The sequence below is a fragment of the Cephus cinctus genome, unplaced genomic scaffold, assembly GCF_000341935.2.
Source record: "Cephus cinctus unplaced genomic scaffold, Ccin1 Ccin1_scaffold0269, whole genome shotgun sequence".
In the NCBI taxonomy this organism is placed as follows: domain Eukaryota; kingdom Metazoa; phylum Arthropoda; class Insecta; order Hymenoptera; family Cephidae; genus Cephus; species Cephus cinctus.
Genome location: NW_014332979.1, coordinates 64,393 through 80,717, shown reverse-complemented (window position 1 = coordinate 80,717; position 16,325 = coordinate 64,393). Strand labels below are relative to the sequence as shown.

At 35.4% G+C, this 16,325-nt stretch overlaps 2 protein-coding genes across 3 annotated transcripts in view; one reads left to right on the top strand and one right to left on the bottom strand.

Moving 5' to 3' along the window:
- Positions 1–16,325, bottom strand: part of LOC107265996 (chromatin assembly factor 1 subunit A-B) — a 39,388-nt gene that overhangs the window by 8,384 nt on the left and 14,679 nt on the right. The window contains exon 3 of one of the 2 annotated variants that reach the window (XM_015736017.2): positions 5,110–5,172. The exons of the other annotated variant lie outside the window; for it this stretch is intronic. Coding sequence (XP_015591503.1) covers positions 5,110–5,172 — 63 coding nt within the window. The remainder of the gene's footprint in view (positions 1–5,109; positions 5,173–16,325) is intronic. 2 annotated transcript variants of the gene reach the window in all.
- On the top strand, positions 8,305–14,463 carry LOC107265997 (inactive pancreatic lipase-related protein 1-like). The gene is made up of 6 exons (XM_015736018.2): positions 8,305–8,367; positions 10,435–10,534; positions 11,370–11,518; positions 12,145–12,380; positions 12,550–12,793; positions 13,373–14,463. Exons 1-6 carry the CDS (start codon positions 8,313–8,315, stop codon positions 13,609–13,611), a joined length of 1,023 nt encoding a protein of 340 aa, XP_015591504.2. The 5' UTR covers positions 8,305–8,312; the 3' UTR covers positions 13,612–14,463.

Here is a 16,325-nt window from a genome sequence, read left to right as displayed (position 1 = left end):
ACGTAATTCGAGATTTTTTTTCTTATTATTGAAAGTCGAATCCATATAATAAAAAAAAACAATGAACCTGATGTACTATTGAGAAGTCTAGTGAAATTGCCAGGCATAGTGCAATTTCCTAGAGGAAATCTTCCGTGTCCGTTATAATGCCTCCCCCAGGATACACTACCCTGACCGTGAGAAGCCGACTGGTCCAGTCTTAAAAACTGCCGTAATTCAATCCCCACCTAGAAACATACTCGTCAAAATATTTTTCTAAAAAATTATGAACGGGTGCGATAAAAAATGTGGAGTGTTTTAAATTCATTCGTATGATATATTACCGTCAATTCTAAGACTAGCACAAACGTTAAGAAAAGCAAATACTTCATGGCACAAGGATTGTAAACAACAGACTGTTGCTTCGAAAATTTGAAACCTGAGTAAAGTCATATCACCGTATAGATTTATATGGAGGATGTAATCGTAATTATTTAGGAGTAAAAAAAATTGTTATTGTCCAATTATACGACGACGGCTTACGAGAGAATATGAAAAACAAGGAAATTCGCACGTAATTACTCTTATGTAAAAGCGTTACAGAAACTTTTAGATTTGTCGCTAATTCTTTTTTGTATTATTCATTTTCGTCACACGGTGCATATGCACTCACGTGCAGGATAATTTTCTCTGATATTTTTATCGTGAGATTCAAAGAGCGCGTAGTACAAACGCTTAAAGTATTTATAAATTAATTTATATGAGCGAGTTTTACGTAATTTAAAAATTAGAAAACTATGTTTACATGAAACTTTGACTTGTTTTGAAAGCGACAGAACTTTCATGGCGACCTTCGCCGTTAGATTAAGCCCACGATGTAATCCAATAACCTTTAAGGCGAATTCAATTATAATATTAATAGGGTGCCGTTTAAGGGTAGAACCGAGAACGCTACTCGCTCGACTCATCACTTTGTAGTCATGTAATCCATTTTCGCGAGCCATTGGCCAGCTAATCCATCCGGAAATTGCGACGATTCCGCTTTAACGACAATTTTTTGAAACGGACGTGCTTTTCGCTTTTCTCCAATCAACATTGTTCCGGATAATATTGTTCCGGACACTCGTTAACGTAGAATTAACGCAATTACTGAAGCAGGGCAAGTCTGTTTTTGGGAGACGAGTCAATCAAGAGAATACGATTGAGCAAAAGCAGACCGTCCCAATTGGTAGTTCCATGTTACCTATCCTATCTTTTGATTCGTGTGTATAAGGAAGAAGATAAAAACAGGAAGAAGAAAATATGCTCATAAAAAGAAATCAAGCGGATATTTTTATTTTTCGTCAACCTTGATGAAGCAATTGAATTGGAGTAAAAACAAATATATTCACAACAAAGTGTAATTTCAGGTATAAAATGATGATTAGAACTATATGGTGGAATTATTAAATATTGTTCATTAGAAATTTTTTTTTTCCATATTGAGAAGATACCAATTATAGCTACTGTTAGACAATTCCATTATTTGAATGTACGTAGAACGATGATGTTAGACACAATGAAAGCTATGCATTATTCTCTTTGGTTTCAAAAAAAATTCAAATTATTGGTTAAACGACCCCTTCTTAAATTAATAGGAAGCTGGCTAAACTAGGCTGAAGTTAACGAAGTAATTTATGATTTTTGGAAAAGTAGAAAAATGAAAGAGGCGTTATGGCGTTGTCAAATAAAAATCTATGGTATTCAAAGGAAATAGTTTAAAATATATTTTCAAAAATTATTCAAAAATAAATAATAGTAATTATTATAAAACTCATCTCGTGTATGATATTATCACTTCTTGTGTAGATGCGTAGACAGAGATACGTTAAAACGTTACCTTAATTTATTTCAGTAAATGTGTGTTGTAAATTAATGTTATTAAAGGATAATAAGAAAACAGAGAAACCAGTTTTCAGAGAAAGTATTTTTTTGTTATTTATGCTATATCATTCTAATTCTAGACGAAGCACGGCAAACTACATTCTAATATTTATATTGTTTCTTGAACTCGCATGTGTGAGACATAATTCTTGATAAAGCTGAATAGGTCATGGTTCCAGCACTAGCCACTTTGCAATCCTCGCCGTGATTAAGGTCGTCAGCCGCCTTGAAATCAATCATCAGAACAAGTTTTAAAATATTTCATTATTGTTATAAACATAGTTGGTAATTACTGTGGAATTAGTAAAACATACAATATTGACGAAGAATTGATAATGGGTAATTCATATACAAGGAATTTAATTTTCAGTCTCATAAGATATCACCGACCTATGTGAGAGTTGAAGGGATTTTCAAAATTCTTTCACTAAAATGTTCCAAAACATACTATTATTAGCAGTGGATGCTGCTGTTGTGGTGGTGGTGGTGGTGGTGGTACCATTAAATGGGGATACGCCGCCCCATCCGCTATTAGAACCCCATGGCGGTGGTACTCCTGGTGGTGGTCCGCCAGGACCACCAGGACCACCAAACGGTCCGCCAGGGCCTCCAGGACCACCAAACAGTCCGCCAGGGCCACCAGGACCATCAAACGGTCCACCAGGACCACCAGGACCACCATACGGTCCGCCAGGGCCTCCAGGACCACCAAACGGTCCACCAGGACCGCCAGGACCACCGTACGGTCCGCCAGGGCCTCCAGGACCACCATACGGTCCGCCAGGGCCTCCAGGACCACCATACGGTCCGCCAGGACCACCATGCGGTGATCCCCACTGAGTAATATGTGCGTTAGATTTGTTTACAGTGAAAAAATATTTTTTTAATTTCAGGATACAAAAATTGAAAAATTCGAAAGTGAATTACTATTGTTATCAAAATAAATAAGTACCACTAGCGATTTTCAATTTAAATAAAACTAGCTATGCATACTAAACGGGTAACGTGCGTAACAAAAATATAATTGCAACACAGTTCCTTGATAACGATAACAAGGCAATTTTTGAATGTATCGAATTTCCCCATTACTGTAATGTCTACATGCGATACCAAGCTCCATCTCATCGATCATTAACCAATATTTCGAATGGAATAGTACACGCTCTTACCATTCGATGGGTATAAACAAAAACGTATCTACAGTGCCTACTTGAAACTTCTCGTTATCGATAGCAATGCAGTTTACAAACAGAAAGGACTCACTAATGCAGTTTGTGCGTCCGGTACTAATTTTATCTACGATCCATTAAACGGCACTTTAAATGAAATAGTACGTATAATTACCGCCAGAGTAATGAGCAGCGGTGCAACAGTCACAAATAGAATCCACTTCATGGTTGTTGTAATGTCTGTGGATGCTGTAAACTTTTATACATGTTCGACGGTAAAACGTATTTTGTGTCGTCGCGGACAATTTTTCGAATCGTGGTTGGAATTACAAAAGAAAAAAAGAAAAATCAAAGAAAAACGATACGAGTCAGGAAGGCAGAAACAATGCACTGAGCGTAACGATTCCAAGTATTCAGGATTGTTTCTCGCCTCTTTTCACTCAAGCGTCCAATAGCCGGCTGTTAAATTCCCAGAACACAGAATTGCGGTCGGAATAGTAAATAAAAAGAGACATACGGAGAGAGAAAAAGGGGGAGAGAGAGAGAGAGAGAGAGAGAGAGAGAGAGAGAGGTACCTTCAACGAAAAAAAAATGTTTCCTGCAATTCTTCAACAATGGCTGCTAAAACGCATCGTGGACTTCATCCGCAGTTCATGTTTTATGGGATTTTTAATATCGCACTCCGTCGCGGACGGTCGCCTCTTATGATTTCTATTCATTTTAAAAATGCCAGAAAAACATTTCCTGTAGGTTATGTCACTCGGTTGTTTGCTTTGTACAATATTTTTATTTTATTTTTTTTTATATCGTGATGCTTGTCAATATATTGTATGTCTGGTATGCAGTAATTCTTTGTTGTTCCTTCTACTCGAACAGCAGGTAGTGGAGAGTTTGCTGTCATGGAAATGGTTTGAATTGGGAAGATGGGATAAATTCGTTAACTTGATGAAATAAGAGAACGCTGATGCCCAAGGAGTAAGAAGAGAAGATGGTAAAGTGGATAACAAATTTACTGTAATCAAATTGAAGAAAATGGCTTATATATATATATATATATATATATATATATATATATATACACACTCGGAAGTGATCCTGCGGTGATATGGTGACGCGTAAACTCAATTAACGTCAGTAACGCGTTTTACCTATTTCTTTGACTTATTTCGTTTTACCTATTTCATCGCACTAAGAATTTTATAGTATCGGTATTTTCTATCTGAAAAAAATACCTTTTGAACTTTTGGCTTTTATTGCTTGATCGATCTATTAAGATCAAGAAAAATGATAAATGACAACCGCTATTCGTTTATTGATTTAGCACATGAATGTTACGTAGAAGTATTCCTTGAATTGTTGTAGCGCACGTGCACTGTGGAATTTCAAACGATTTACTGGTATCTCATAGAGATATATCAAATTCCGTCTCCAGAAAATCTAGCCGCACTACCGGATCGATTTTGAATATTTGACCATTTTACGCGGGAAATACGAATTAAATGTAAGATACTGTATTTGTTACCACGTTATGTCTTTAATTTAGTAATCTTCTTAAATGTTAACAGAAATATAAAAACTGTAAAATTGACTTTGTACATTTTGAGTGTTGAGAACTTATCACTGTAGGTATCCTTATCAAGCATATGTTAATGTAACGGACAGAAACAAGTTCGCAGGTTAGATTAATTTTAAAAGTAGCCATATAAATAAATATATATTTTACAGATTTGATACAACTAGTGCCTGACATACAAGAACTTGTTTATGGCAAGTTACAAAATTAAAGAAAAAAATAATTTTTTTTAACATCGATCTAACATTTGTTAGACCAAGTATACGAGAATAGACTTTCCCGTGAAAACAGATACTTAATAATCTTATTAAGAAAAGCAGCCAGTTTTAACAAAAGTTTCGCCTCGTTCTTAGAAACTTTTTCGCGCGTCCATTTTCATTTTTTTTAAAAAAAGAGTCAGCGTAATTGACATTAACGCCAGAATACTTTAATACAGTTTTCAAAGATTTCCTCATTATAACTCACCTCGTCATCCTGCGATGAGGCAAGTTCCGGTTCATTTTCCTCGAGCTTGGTCAACAGTTTATCCTAAAGAAACAAGACAAGCATAATTAAAGTAATACATCTTACTACGTCAGGGGTCAAATGGTCATTTCGGGACGAGCCCAAAGTAAAAATGATATTGCCAACAAGAATAGAATTCAACGTAAAGTCGGGCACTGATGCGAATCGATACTGTATCTGACACGGTACGTTATCGATAGGGCGCCAGAGATAACCGAAGCTCTGATAAATATTATACGCACTAAAAAATAAAGTTCGTCTTACATATTAAACTTTTTTTTGCAGATTAATAATTAATTTTACTGTATATACCATAAGGCAATTTGTCCGTATCGCTCAATATTAATTACTATAATTTTCACAAACTACCATTTACATGTATATTAATAATATTAATATCTACAAGGTATAACAAATATAATGAATTTGTTACAAAGAGATTAACGGACCTTGTATTAGACTTTTGTTGAGTAAGTATACATAATTTAATTTTAAGAAATAAACAACTAAAAAATATATAAACAAAATAAAACAATTCTATCATATTTTCTGTCGTGCTATTTATCGACGTTGCCAAAATTGTCGCAGAGCTCGCAAGCAATTTCTGAATGGAGTTTGCTGCTTGGGTCGGAGCAATTCTTGAGCACTGAGTGGCTGTGCGGATGACGTAGGAGCAAGTGTACACTGTCGACAAAATAGAATTGTCTTTGTAACGGTGGTTTAAGGTATAATCTACGTGTACGCCAAGATAATATATATTTGGATGGTGGTCTAGGACGGGAGCGTCCATTCGTTCATCCCTCCGCATGTCCGTGAGCCCGGATCTGGGTCAGGGTGGTTTTCAGATATTAGGGGGATGATGCGCAAAATATCCCCACCGCTACCACTACATACGGGACTACGGCAACTTTTCATAGGTGACATACACACACTCGCCATTATTCCTCTTCTATTACATCGACTTCTCATCCCCTATATTACACATATATATATGTATGTATTTCCGCTCCTTCATTCGAAACTGACCTTTGCTACCCTCTTATATCGAACGTTCAAAAATTCTCATATATCACTACCAAAAATCTAATTCAGTTTTTGATTTTGTCTGAATGCTGAAAACTCCATACGTTTATAACCTGAGAAAATTCTGCATCCAATAGAAACATAACTCCAGCCGTTGCAAATTTCGACAAAGTGCATTATTTTTGAAAAAATGGATATGTACATGCTTTTTTATAGACAAGTTGTATACCGAAGATGAATATAGCTATATTTGATAGAATAATAAATATATATACAGAATACGTAAGAGATTTATACACTATACGTACTAACGTAAATAAAAGGTAAAAGATTAAAAATCAAAACTTATTAAATATGAATTTTCTGAAAAATATTCTTTTTCGTTATTGATTCGTAAATCGTGATGGACGTAAGATGGATGGAAAATGCATTATATCGAGACGTACCAAGAACAATTTTGCTTGCTTTCATTAAGCAGTATTCGAATGGACCGTAGATACTGGTTTCCCATTTTTTAAAATAAAATCGAACATTCATATATCCATTGGGTCTGATGGATTTTTATACAAATGCAGGTCCTTGTACCTTATACGAACACTTAGAGCAAAATAAGAGAAGATGGAAAAGTAAGAAACTATTATTGGGAAATGCGGTCAAGGCTTTTAACACTCTTTTACGTGAAATAGTTGCCTGCTGCTATTTCCGCGACTACTAAAAGTAAGAAATGGCACTAAGTACCATTAACCTCCAGGTCTCTTCAAACCACACTGCAGCGCTCTAACTACAGATGAAAATGAGTAGTGGTAGAAATCAATAAAAAAATCCACAATACAGATATACACGTTATACTCTATTCGACGTAACACGGTGCAACGATATCTCTAAATCCAATGGAATTTCGTTCCCTGTAAACCTTTCGCTGTCTTTTTTTAGAAAATTTATGTCCTTCGATCCTGATGATATCGAGTAGCAACAAGTTCGTGCACTGAGAAAACCGTTTTGAGAAATTAGAACCTGTCCCAAGAGCAGCCACTCCACGTCAAAGTACCACCACTCCTACCACAACTAGACTCTGACTTCGTTCTATTAAAACGCTTTCACGATTGGCTTTCAGGCATTTATCATAACTGCAAGAATGCCCTAGCGATACTTTAAAACTCTTTACAAGATTACTGGTTGATTCATAAGATCAAGAACCTGTGCTCATGCAGGACATACCCCATTCGTGATTATTGTTATTGAAAGTTATTCTTATGTACTCAGTGTCTATACTCATAGCTTATACAGAATGTTCTGCGTATACAAGTCACAAGGAATAGCTCTAGGGTGTGCAGTGACACTTGAGTTTAAAAATACGATTTACACAAGTGAATTACTGTAACTTTCCAAAGTGTGAGTAATTCTTCAACGGATAGATTCTTTACTAAATTTCAGCGTTTTTGACGCAGATGGAATTAGTTTCGAAAAATAAATTTCCTGCCAGTAGAAAGGAGACAATCGTGAAGGTATCGCGAGAGAAAAATTTTCCAGCGGAGTGCTCACTTCAGGTGGCAGGGACGTTGACAGGAAGCGCGTAACAGGAGTGTGTCTTTAACACGAATACTTAATTCCTGCCATTCGTCACTGGAGATACCGTGTTAATAAAGTGCAGGAGATGTTCACTGGAAGAAGTGTAACATACATATATCTAATGGAGCGCCGATAATATTTTTTTGAACATAACTTTACTGCCACAAATGATCAGATGATCCGGGCTTTTGATTTCCGAAAGTTGTCATAAAAATCATTTTCATACGTGAAATTCTCAATTAATGTGATAAACGAAATTGGACTGAATTTTTTCGCCTAGAAAGATGTACCGGCAGTGAAAGAAATAATATAATAAAAAGACATCTACAAGTAATAATATTAATGTATTAAATAAATTTTAAAGTAATAATTTCATTAAATACAATATTTTATTTATAATTTTCATTTTAATACCAATATTTCAAGTGGAAACACAAAACTCTTAAATCAGTTATAAACTAATGATCGATACTTGATACTAAATCCAATTAAAAATTATCAAAATGTTCAAGAATCAAATCTGTTCTGTATCTTAAAATTTAATTAAACATAAATTCATGTTAATTTTCGAAATGATTCCGGATTTTCTCGCTGGTGTCTTATGCATCACAGTGACTTTGAATTGGAGTAAGTGATTCCCGTTTATACTTCGTAATTACTTAAACAGCTGATAATAGTTTGGTCTAATTAACTCATAGTTTTATTATCCGTACTCGTTGTTGTAAATTAAGTCAGTAGTTACGTGTACGGCGGCAATGACCACCAAAAAATGGTAGCATGACAGCAAAAAGTGTCGAAACTTTCGTTCTGGCAACAAAATCTTCGTAAACTGTCAGTTTTCATCAGTTCGACGCGAATCGCTGATCGGTTACTAATTCCTCAATTTGTTAAGACTAAGAGCAGTTTCTATAATACGGGATAATGTTACCTGTCTTTCTGGCTTCTTATGTTTGCCGATTACTCGTTACATATCGAGGTATAGATATATGATAATAAAACCGCATTAAGTCATTACGTAAAAAACTGCTTAAAATTGCAAAAAAAGGATTGTAAATAATAATCGTTTAACAGCCACAGTGTTAGTTGCAATAGATTTTTTCCGATATATCACATTTGGAGTAACGTTACGTGACATTGAAATTTTTCCCGAGATTTTCTTTAAAAAAAAATTATTTCTCATGTAAATCTATCCGAAATCAGAAACACGTGTAAGCGATGTTTTAAAAATAATTACGAAGACTTGTTATCATTTGACCGTGTCAAATTTTACCGTATAAAGTTACGTTGATAATACAAACACGTCATATACAGTGTATACACGTACAGTGGAACTGTGATAACGCAAATGTGAAGGAAAACGAAATATGCTTGGAATTATCGTAGCTTCGCCCTGTCAAGATTTTCGACTTATAGAAGTGAAACATTAGAAAATTCGAAGATTCATAGTCTTACAGAGGTTATTGACTGATAGAAGTTCGAGTTATCAAAGTCGTATTGTACCTGTATCTCAAATATTTTGGAGATAATGCTTCTAGTAAAATTACAATAAACATTCGACTTTCTCGTCAGAACACCAATAATCGCAATCGGTATAATAAAAGCGACCATATACGAAAAATAGGTTAATTTACAAGGAGAAATCAGTGTCGCATCTGCGTACGTATAAAAACTCATAAACACTTTCATTTCCCTACAAAGAATCGTTTTCCTGGGAATAAAAACGAAAGTATGCGATTCGCATTTCACGTTCCACCAGGATGATTTAGTGGGCACGATCGTCCGGCCGAGAAAACTCAATAAATTCCCTAGCACTGACTATAGACCAAGAATTCTTAACTGTATCAATATCGTCACTCGATCGTGACGAAAATCCCGTGAAATAGTGCGTGGTGAACATTTCATTATTGAAAGTAAACGTATTTATTAATAGAAGTAGACTTTGCAATATCTCTGACGAAATTTTCAGAACGGAAATCTCACGGCTCTGTGTTCCATTATCTCCGTGTGAACGGTGGTAAAAGTGCCAGTGTTATGTACCAGCATGGAGAGCGTGAATTTATATTAAAGAATCCGTGAATTACTTGCGCAAGATTTACAGCCAGTATTGTGCAATTTACTACAGTATAGTAACTAATGTTACTCATAGTATGTTTCGGATTTTTTTTTTTTCTTTTTTATTGATTCGTTTAGTCATACTTGAACTTTCTATGACAGAACAATTCCTTATATCGAATCGAAGACCGGTTTTTGCAGTTTGATTAACACTATTGATCGAATGTGTAGCAAATGTCAATAGCAAGGTTTTATGTGCTACGTGAGGCGCATTGTGATTAGGATAAAAATTTGAGGGTCATTGTGATTTAAAAATATATTGATTCACAACCTGATATTACTATTATATTTATTACGAATATAATATAAATATGTCTATTAACATAAATTTGGCAAGTAGGTACAGGGTTGAAGTTTTAATGTTTAATAATTAGTTATTTAATTGCGGATAATAAGTACGCGATACACAATTTTATTGAAGCATGAGAGATTTTGAAACTTGTTAACAAGTAAAAAATAATCATTATGTCATGTATCGATTTCTCGCGTGATATAATCGCTGGCAATGATGGTGATTATGACGAAGCCCAATTCTACAATTGATGCTTTGTTATGCTAATAATCAATGGTATTTGGTCAAAGGTAACTACCCGGTCCACATGTCACCCTTCCCTGCTGGGAACTGTGCCCTTTGTTGTCCTATCCAGTTAGATCGTGACATCGAGTACCAGCTGTATACCAGGTACTTTTGTCATTAACCTGCCATTCAATGCTTAATGGACGGAAAGTCGAGCTGAAGAAAATTAATTGATGTTCCGCATTAATTGAATTTTCACTTTTCGAGATGATCCAAGTAGAACGTGACTATGGACAAAGAATTTGAACGACTGACAATGAGTTATGAGGAATCGATTCATCGATGACCTTACGGACGGATAACTACGATATTTTTGAAATAGATATAATATCGGGTATTAGAATTTTATAATAAAATTAGAATTTTATAGAATCAGTCTTCCTAACGGCTACTTAGGCTACTAGTGATTTTTTTATTATATGCAAATTTAGCACTGAGCGATCGCTGCTTCTATTTTATTGACTTTAGTAGTTCGATTCGATAACTAAGGAATATGCCGGTTCGATTAATTGCCATTTGAATTGTGATCTACATCCCTTAATTATTCCTGTCGCTAACGATCGCTTGTAAGAACAATTAAATTCCGCGCCACAGCTTCCTTTGAAGTTGCTAATCCTGAGATTTCATTGCTTTAGCAAGAATAACTTTCGTCTCGGACGACTCGATTCGAATGATTGTCAAAGTTCTTTATACCTGAAGTACGTTCTTCTTGCTATAAACGTTAATTTGCCACTTGACACTTTTCATGGAATTACAAAGAATTTTATTATCAATAAAATTCCGCGTCTGCTACGTCAAATTATGGGTATTACAAATATCTTCCTTTGTTACAACGACATTACGTATAATGTTCTATTATAAAAATAGTGCTCGATCTTGACTACTTCTACTGTAAAATTTCACTTTGCAATTCCTTGAGACACTTCATCTTATTTCCAAGACGCAACCCAACAACGGCCAACTTACTGAAATTAAATGAAACTGCAAGCCTGCAGAGGAGCAACTTCAACCGCAGCAATCCAACAGTCTTATACATTCACGGGTACAGCGAACGTGCACCAGGTCTCAGCGGAGCAACGATTAGAGACGGTACCAACGCGCAGTTCAGTATTTTGAATTACACAACGTGAACCCACCTTTAAGAAAGTCTAGCACAGAAGAACGTTCGTCACACCAAGATTCCATCTATTGATTTTCGTGACGGAACATTTCGTCATAGTCTTTTAATTACAAATACCCACTTCCTGGGCAAAGACGTTCTTTGCACTTCTGTCTACGGTTCCAGTAATAGCATTATACCAAAATACATTTTACAATAATTAAAGTAGTGAACAAAGTAATTTTTTTACTTAAAAAATGTTCTTAACTTCAAATTTAAAGCGTTAACAATCAGAATATTATTTGCTATTTTTATTGATAGTTACAAATCTATGTGAAGTATTTACTTAGCATTATAATTTCAAAGTGCCCATCGTATTTACTTTGACAAACCACTTGCAATCCACTGAATTTATTATGAAGTACGACAAAGCTTTCGAAAGGATTCTAGGTCCATTTGCACTAGTATCAGAATACGCCATGTCATAGCAGCATCCCATAATACCACGAGACATCTCGTCAGAATGATAAATGGCCAACTTAAACTTTTGCCCGAGTAGTATCAAAACCATAGAAGAAGCTTCTGACTGCTATTCGTATACAATTCGTGCTTGCAGTATATTTGAGACGCGGAGAGTACAATATAATTTTGGTCGATTGGGGTAAGCTCGGTGCGCTGCCATGGTACGTTACCGCTGTCAGCAATACGAGAACTGTTGGATTATATGTGGCACGAATGGTCAGCTGGTTGGACGTTCAAGGTGCAGTTCCGATATCTAGGATTCACGTGGTCGGATTCAGTTTGGGAGCGGAAGCGGCTGGATTCATGGGTAAAGCGTTGGCGCCGCGAAAAGTAAGTTTATCGTGATCTTGAGCGACATTATCAGGGATATTTTTAAAATATATATAGCTAAAAAATTATTACAATTATTAACTTAAAAAATTCGTAGTTTTTCTTTTCAATTTATAGAAAACAAATTGGATGATATAGATGGATTAATTGTGACACTTTTTTCCTCCAGGTAGGCAGAATAACTGGACTCGATGCTGCGTATCCATTGTACATGAACACAGGTGCGGATGGTCATTTGACGGCGGCTGATGCAACATTTGTTGACGTTATTCATACCGACGGAGGAATATTTGGATTTTTGACACCACTCGGTCATGCGGATTTTTATCCCAATGGTGGTAGACCACTGCAGCCTGGATGCATCGCAGGGAACTTCATATCGATGGGAGTTACTCGATTAGTTAATCAATACAGTGAGTTTTGGATTATTGCTGAATTTTTATAAGGAATTGTCATTTAGGCTACCGAACGATATCTTAATAGATATATTTCTTAAGATCTGCTATACTCAGGGTCGTAGGTCAGAGATAGAGTCCTTAATCGTCGTATTGCGTGGGGAGTATCAAAAATGACCCAATACCATTTCGCGTGGTTCCTACGATAGAATCAAGTAGACATTCTTCATCTAGTTATTTCTGTGCTACTTTGTTACGTTACGTTGCTCTGGTATTTTAATTAATTTATATATTACACGTAACCGCGTATCATAACACTTTTTGTACATATTTTTCTATATACTTTTAAAGAACATCTGATAGGTACAATAGTTTTTCTTTTTTCTAAAAAACGGGCGTTTGTGCCTTGTATAAAGTTGAGAACCCCTCGCTTTCGCCTCGGGAACCTCAATTTTATACGCGGCGCAGAAACGCCCGTTTTCGCTCTCGGTGCACAATATACTATTGCATTATAATGCATGACAGAAAAATAACATAACGCATTATTGCAATCGATGGATACAATATTTTGATACAATATTTCTTTCAAAATTTCAGTCACTTGTGGTCACAATAGAGCATGGAGATTGTACGCGGAATCTGTGACGAATCCGACCGGATTTCCGGCCAGTAGATGTCAACGTTGGCGACCGGAAATTCCGGCAAATTGCACATGGACACCCGACGCTCTGATGGGCTTTGCAGTGGATTCCAGAACACGAGGAATTTATTATTTAAGAACGAATTCGCAATCGCCGTTTGCGAGAAACACGACTGGCTATAACACCAGAAAATGAGACAGCTGATTTTTTGTCGGATGAACCACAAAAAACACTTCGAGAAATCGATTATTCTGAACGGTAATCTTTTGAGTCAGATTACTCGGCGCAAAGACAGAAACAGATGTTCGCCAATAATTTTTTCAAATATTAATATTTGCGAGACTAGGGAATTTTTAATTCATTGAAAAGGGAAGGTGCGCATTATAATTTTTTTAGTACGCGTCCATCTTTCTTCAAGTACACAAAAATGGATCTGTAAACGTCATGTTCAGCAATGCCATTTTAATTATTAATTCCGTCTCCTTGTGCAGTAATGTTACACAATCCACATGTCAGTACAACGATAGATAATTGAATTTTTTATTTGCGATGCTCCTGTCGTCACGACTGACAGCCATTAATATAAAAGGATCTACGACGTTGTGTACAGTAAAACCTGTTTTTGTGCGGTGCTTTTTTATGCGATTTTATTTTTGTGCGATTGGTTTTGTGCGATTTTATTTTTGTGCGATTTTTTTCGTGCGATTTATTTTCATGCTGTATATGAATATTAGCGGCGTTAGCATCAGTTTATTGTTTCCTATCAATGTACATATACATGTTGTGGATGAACTCTGTTTACGTGGTCTCCTTGAGAACGATGTATCTGGACCTCGCGGGAATAAAAAATGTTTGTTTAAAATAAAAAATAAAAAAAAAATAAAAAAAATCCTATCTTCAAGCAACGAAAGCGATTTTCAACCAATTCATCACAAGAAGATGCGCGTTTAGGATTACGACGAGTAGCAGCAAACTATTTAATGTATAATTTGAAAACTTCTCCATGTATATGTACAATGAAGAAATTAATATTTTTACAATTTCTTTAGGTCTAATTTGATTATTTAATTTAATTGAAAGCATTGTCTCATCTATTTCATAAATCATTGATTTATTTCTAAGTCAGACTTTTTTTATGAGGTCCCTATCCACCGCATAAAAAAAATTTTAGGTAATATATCGTACAAAGTTGTTTATTATATGTAAGAATTTATAAAATTTCCGAATATTTTTTTGTTTGATTTCTTTTATGCGGTCTCTATCCACCGTACAAAAACAGGTTTTACTGTATTCAACTTTATCTTTTTTTGTTACTAATTACATTAGCTGACAAATTCACTTATACGATTTTCAATTAACGTTAATCTGACTTTTAATTAGTTCCACGTCAAATTGCTTGAAAGGGCTGCAATCGTGACGTATGAGCGTGAAGTATTTTAGTACTTATCTGAAGGTACAAATTTATTCAAAAAGCTAATCCATCTTTTTCAAGAGCACGAAATTATATACGGTTGATTATATACGTGGTCTTGCATTTCGGTGGGGATATGTATAAAAATTTGCATTATCTTTAATAATATATCATCCCTTTATATGAATGCAATGAATCAGAATGTTTCAGAGAGAGAAATATGGTTTACAAAAATTGCATCGTTTGCAATTCCTGCTATTTCCGTTCGTTCCTGAACTATGTAAATTTCAAGGGCAAGAATGCACCGGCATCATGATAAAAGATCAATATGTTATTACAGACTGTATAATGCTGTTAAGAATCAGAAAAGTAAGAGTAGGTAGGTAGCAAGATAAATAGCATACAGCCTTTATGGTACTGATTCTGATTAAACCTAACGACCATTATATTTATTTTATTAAATCAGAAAACCGTAACAGCGCACTACTTTTAAGGATTGAAACGGATCTGATTTCTGCCATTATTGCATATAACAAGCATTCAATTAATCAATCATAATACAATAATATAGATACTAATACGATAATTTCATGAAACTCACAATCAGTAATAGTTCCTGCGTTCAAATCTGTATACATATACGTATCTGTAAAAGCATACGCTCCTGGGTACGTTTGAAGTTTAGTACCAGTTTCCGCCGGCAGAGCTCTTTCATGTGTAGTTTAATATTCCCTGTACCTTTCCTATGGTGGAAAATGCTTCTGCAACGAAAAGTGAGTAAACGAAATGCAAGGAGAACGAACGAACAGTGCGGAAATGTGGAGGACAGAAATAAAGAATCCAGACGAAGGCGACGTCATTGTGACTGCGAATATTTTCTAATCTTGAAACGACCGCGACCGTAGACAAAGGAAACTGGCGACAATGCGCCCTTTTCACAATTTTCATTCCTCATTTTTCCAGGAGACTATTGTTCGCCCGATTCACGTAAAATGACGAGGTATGCAAATAGTCGATGCCAAGACTGCTGGAAGTTGGCGCAATATATCACAATATTCTCATAATTTCTTATATCTCAGAAATTAAGTGCTATCAGTATTTACCCTTCGTGTGAATAGAAGAACTTTTGTTCCTGCTCATTCGCCGAATCATAAATCCTTTATGAAGAAAATAACACGAGCTACAATAGCAAACATATTTTTAGTAGCAAAACGACGTTATAAGTTCAATAAAAGTGAATAGAAACTCTTTGGACTTTGAAAAGGCATACAGAATTCCAGGAGAATTTCTTTGAAATAATTTATATTTGTATTCCTTCGTGCAAGATATTTTCAGAATTCCTCATACAATTTTTACATTCTCGAATACTTCTTCTACCAGTCCCTTCAGCTCGTTTGAGCGAACCGGAGGAGTAAATAATGTCCTGCTATAAAATAGAATTGCAAGAGAAGTGAAACAACACCAGAGAATTGTCATTGAAAGATGGGCCAATTTCACA

Coding starts and splice junctions, on each gene's coding strand:
- LOC107265997 (XM_015736018.2), top strand. CDS start 8,313: ATGATTCCGGATTTTCTCGCTGGTGTCTTATGCATCACAGTGACTTTG. Junction 12,381..12,549: donor AAGCGTTGGCGCCGCGAAAA/GTAAGTTTATCG, acceptor TTTTTCCTCCAG/GTAGGCAGAATAACTGGACT. Junction 12,794..13,372: donor TCGATTAGTTAATCAATACA/GTGAGTTTTGGA, acceptor TCAAAATTTCAG/TCACTTGTGGTCACAATAGA.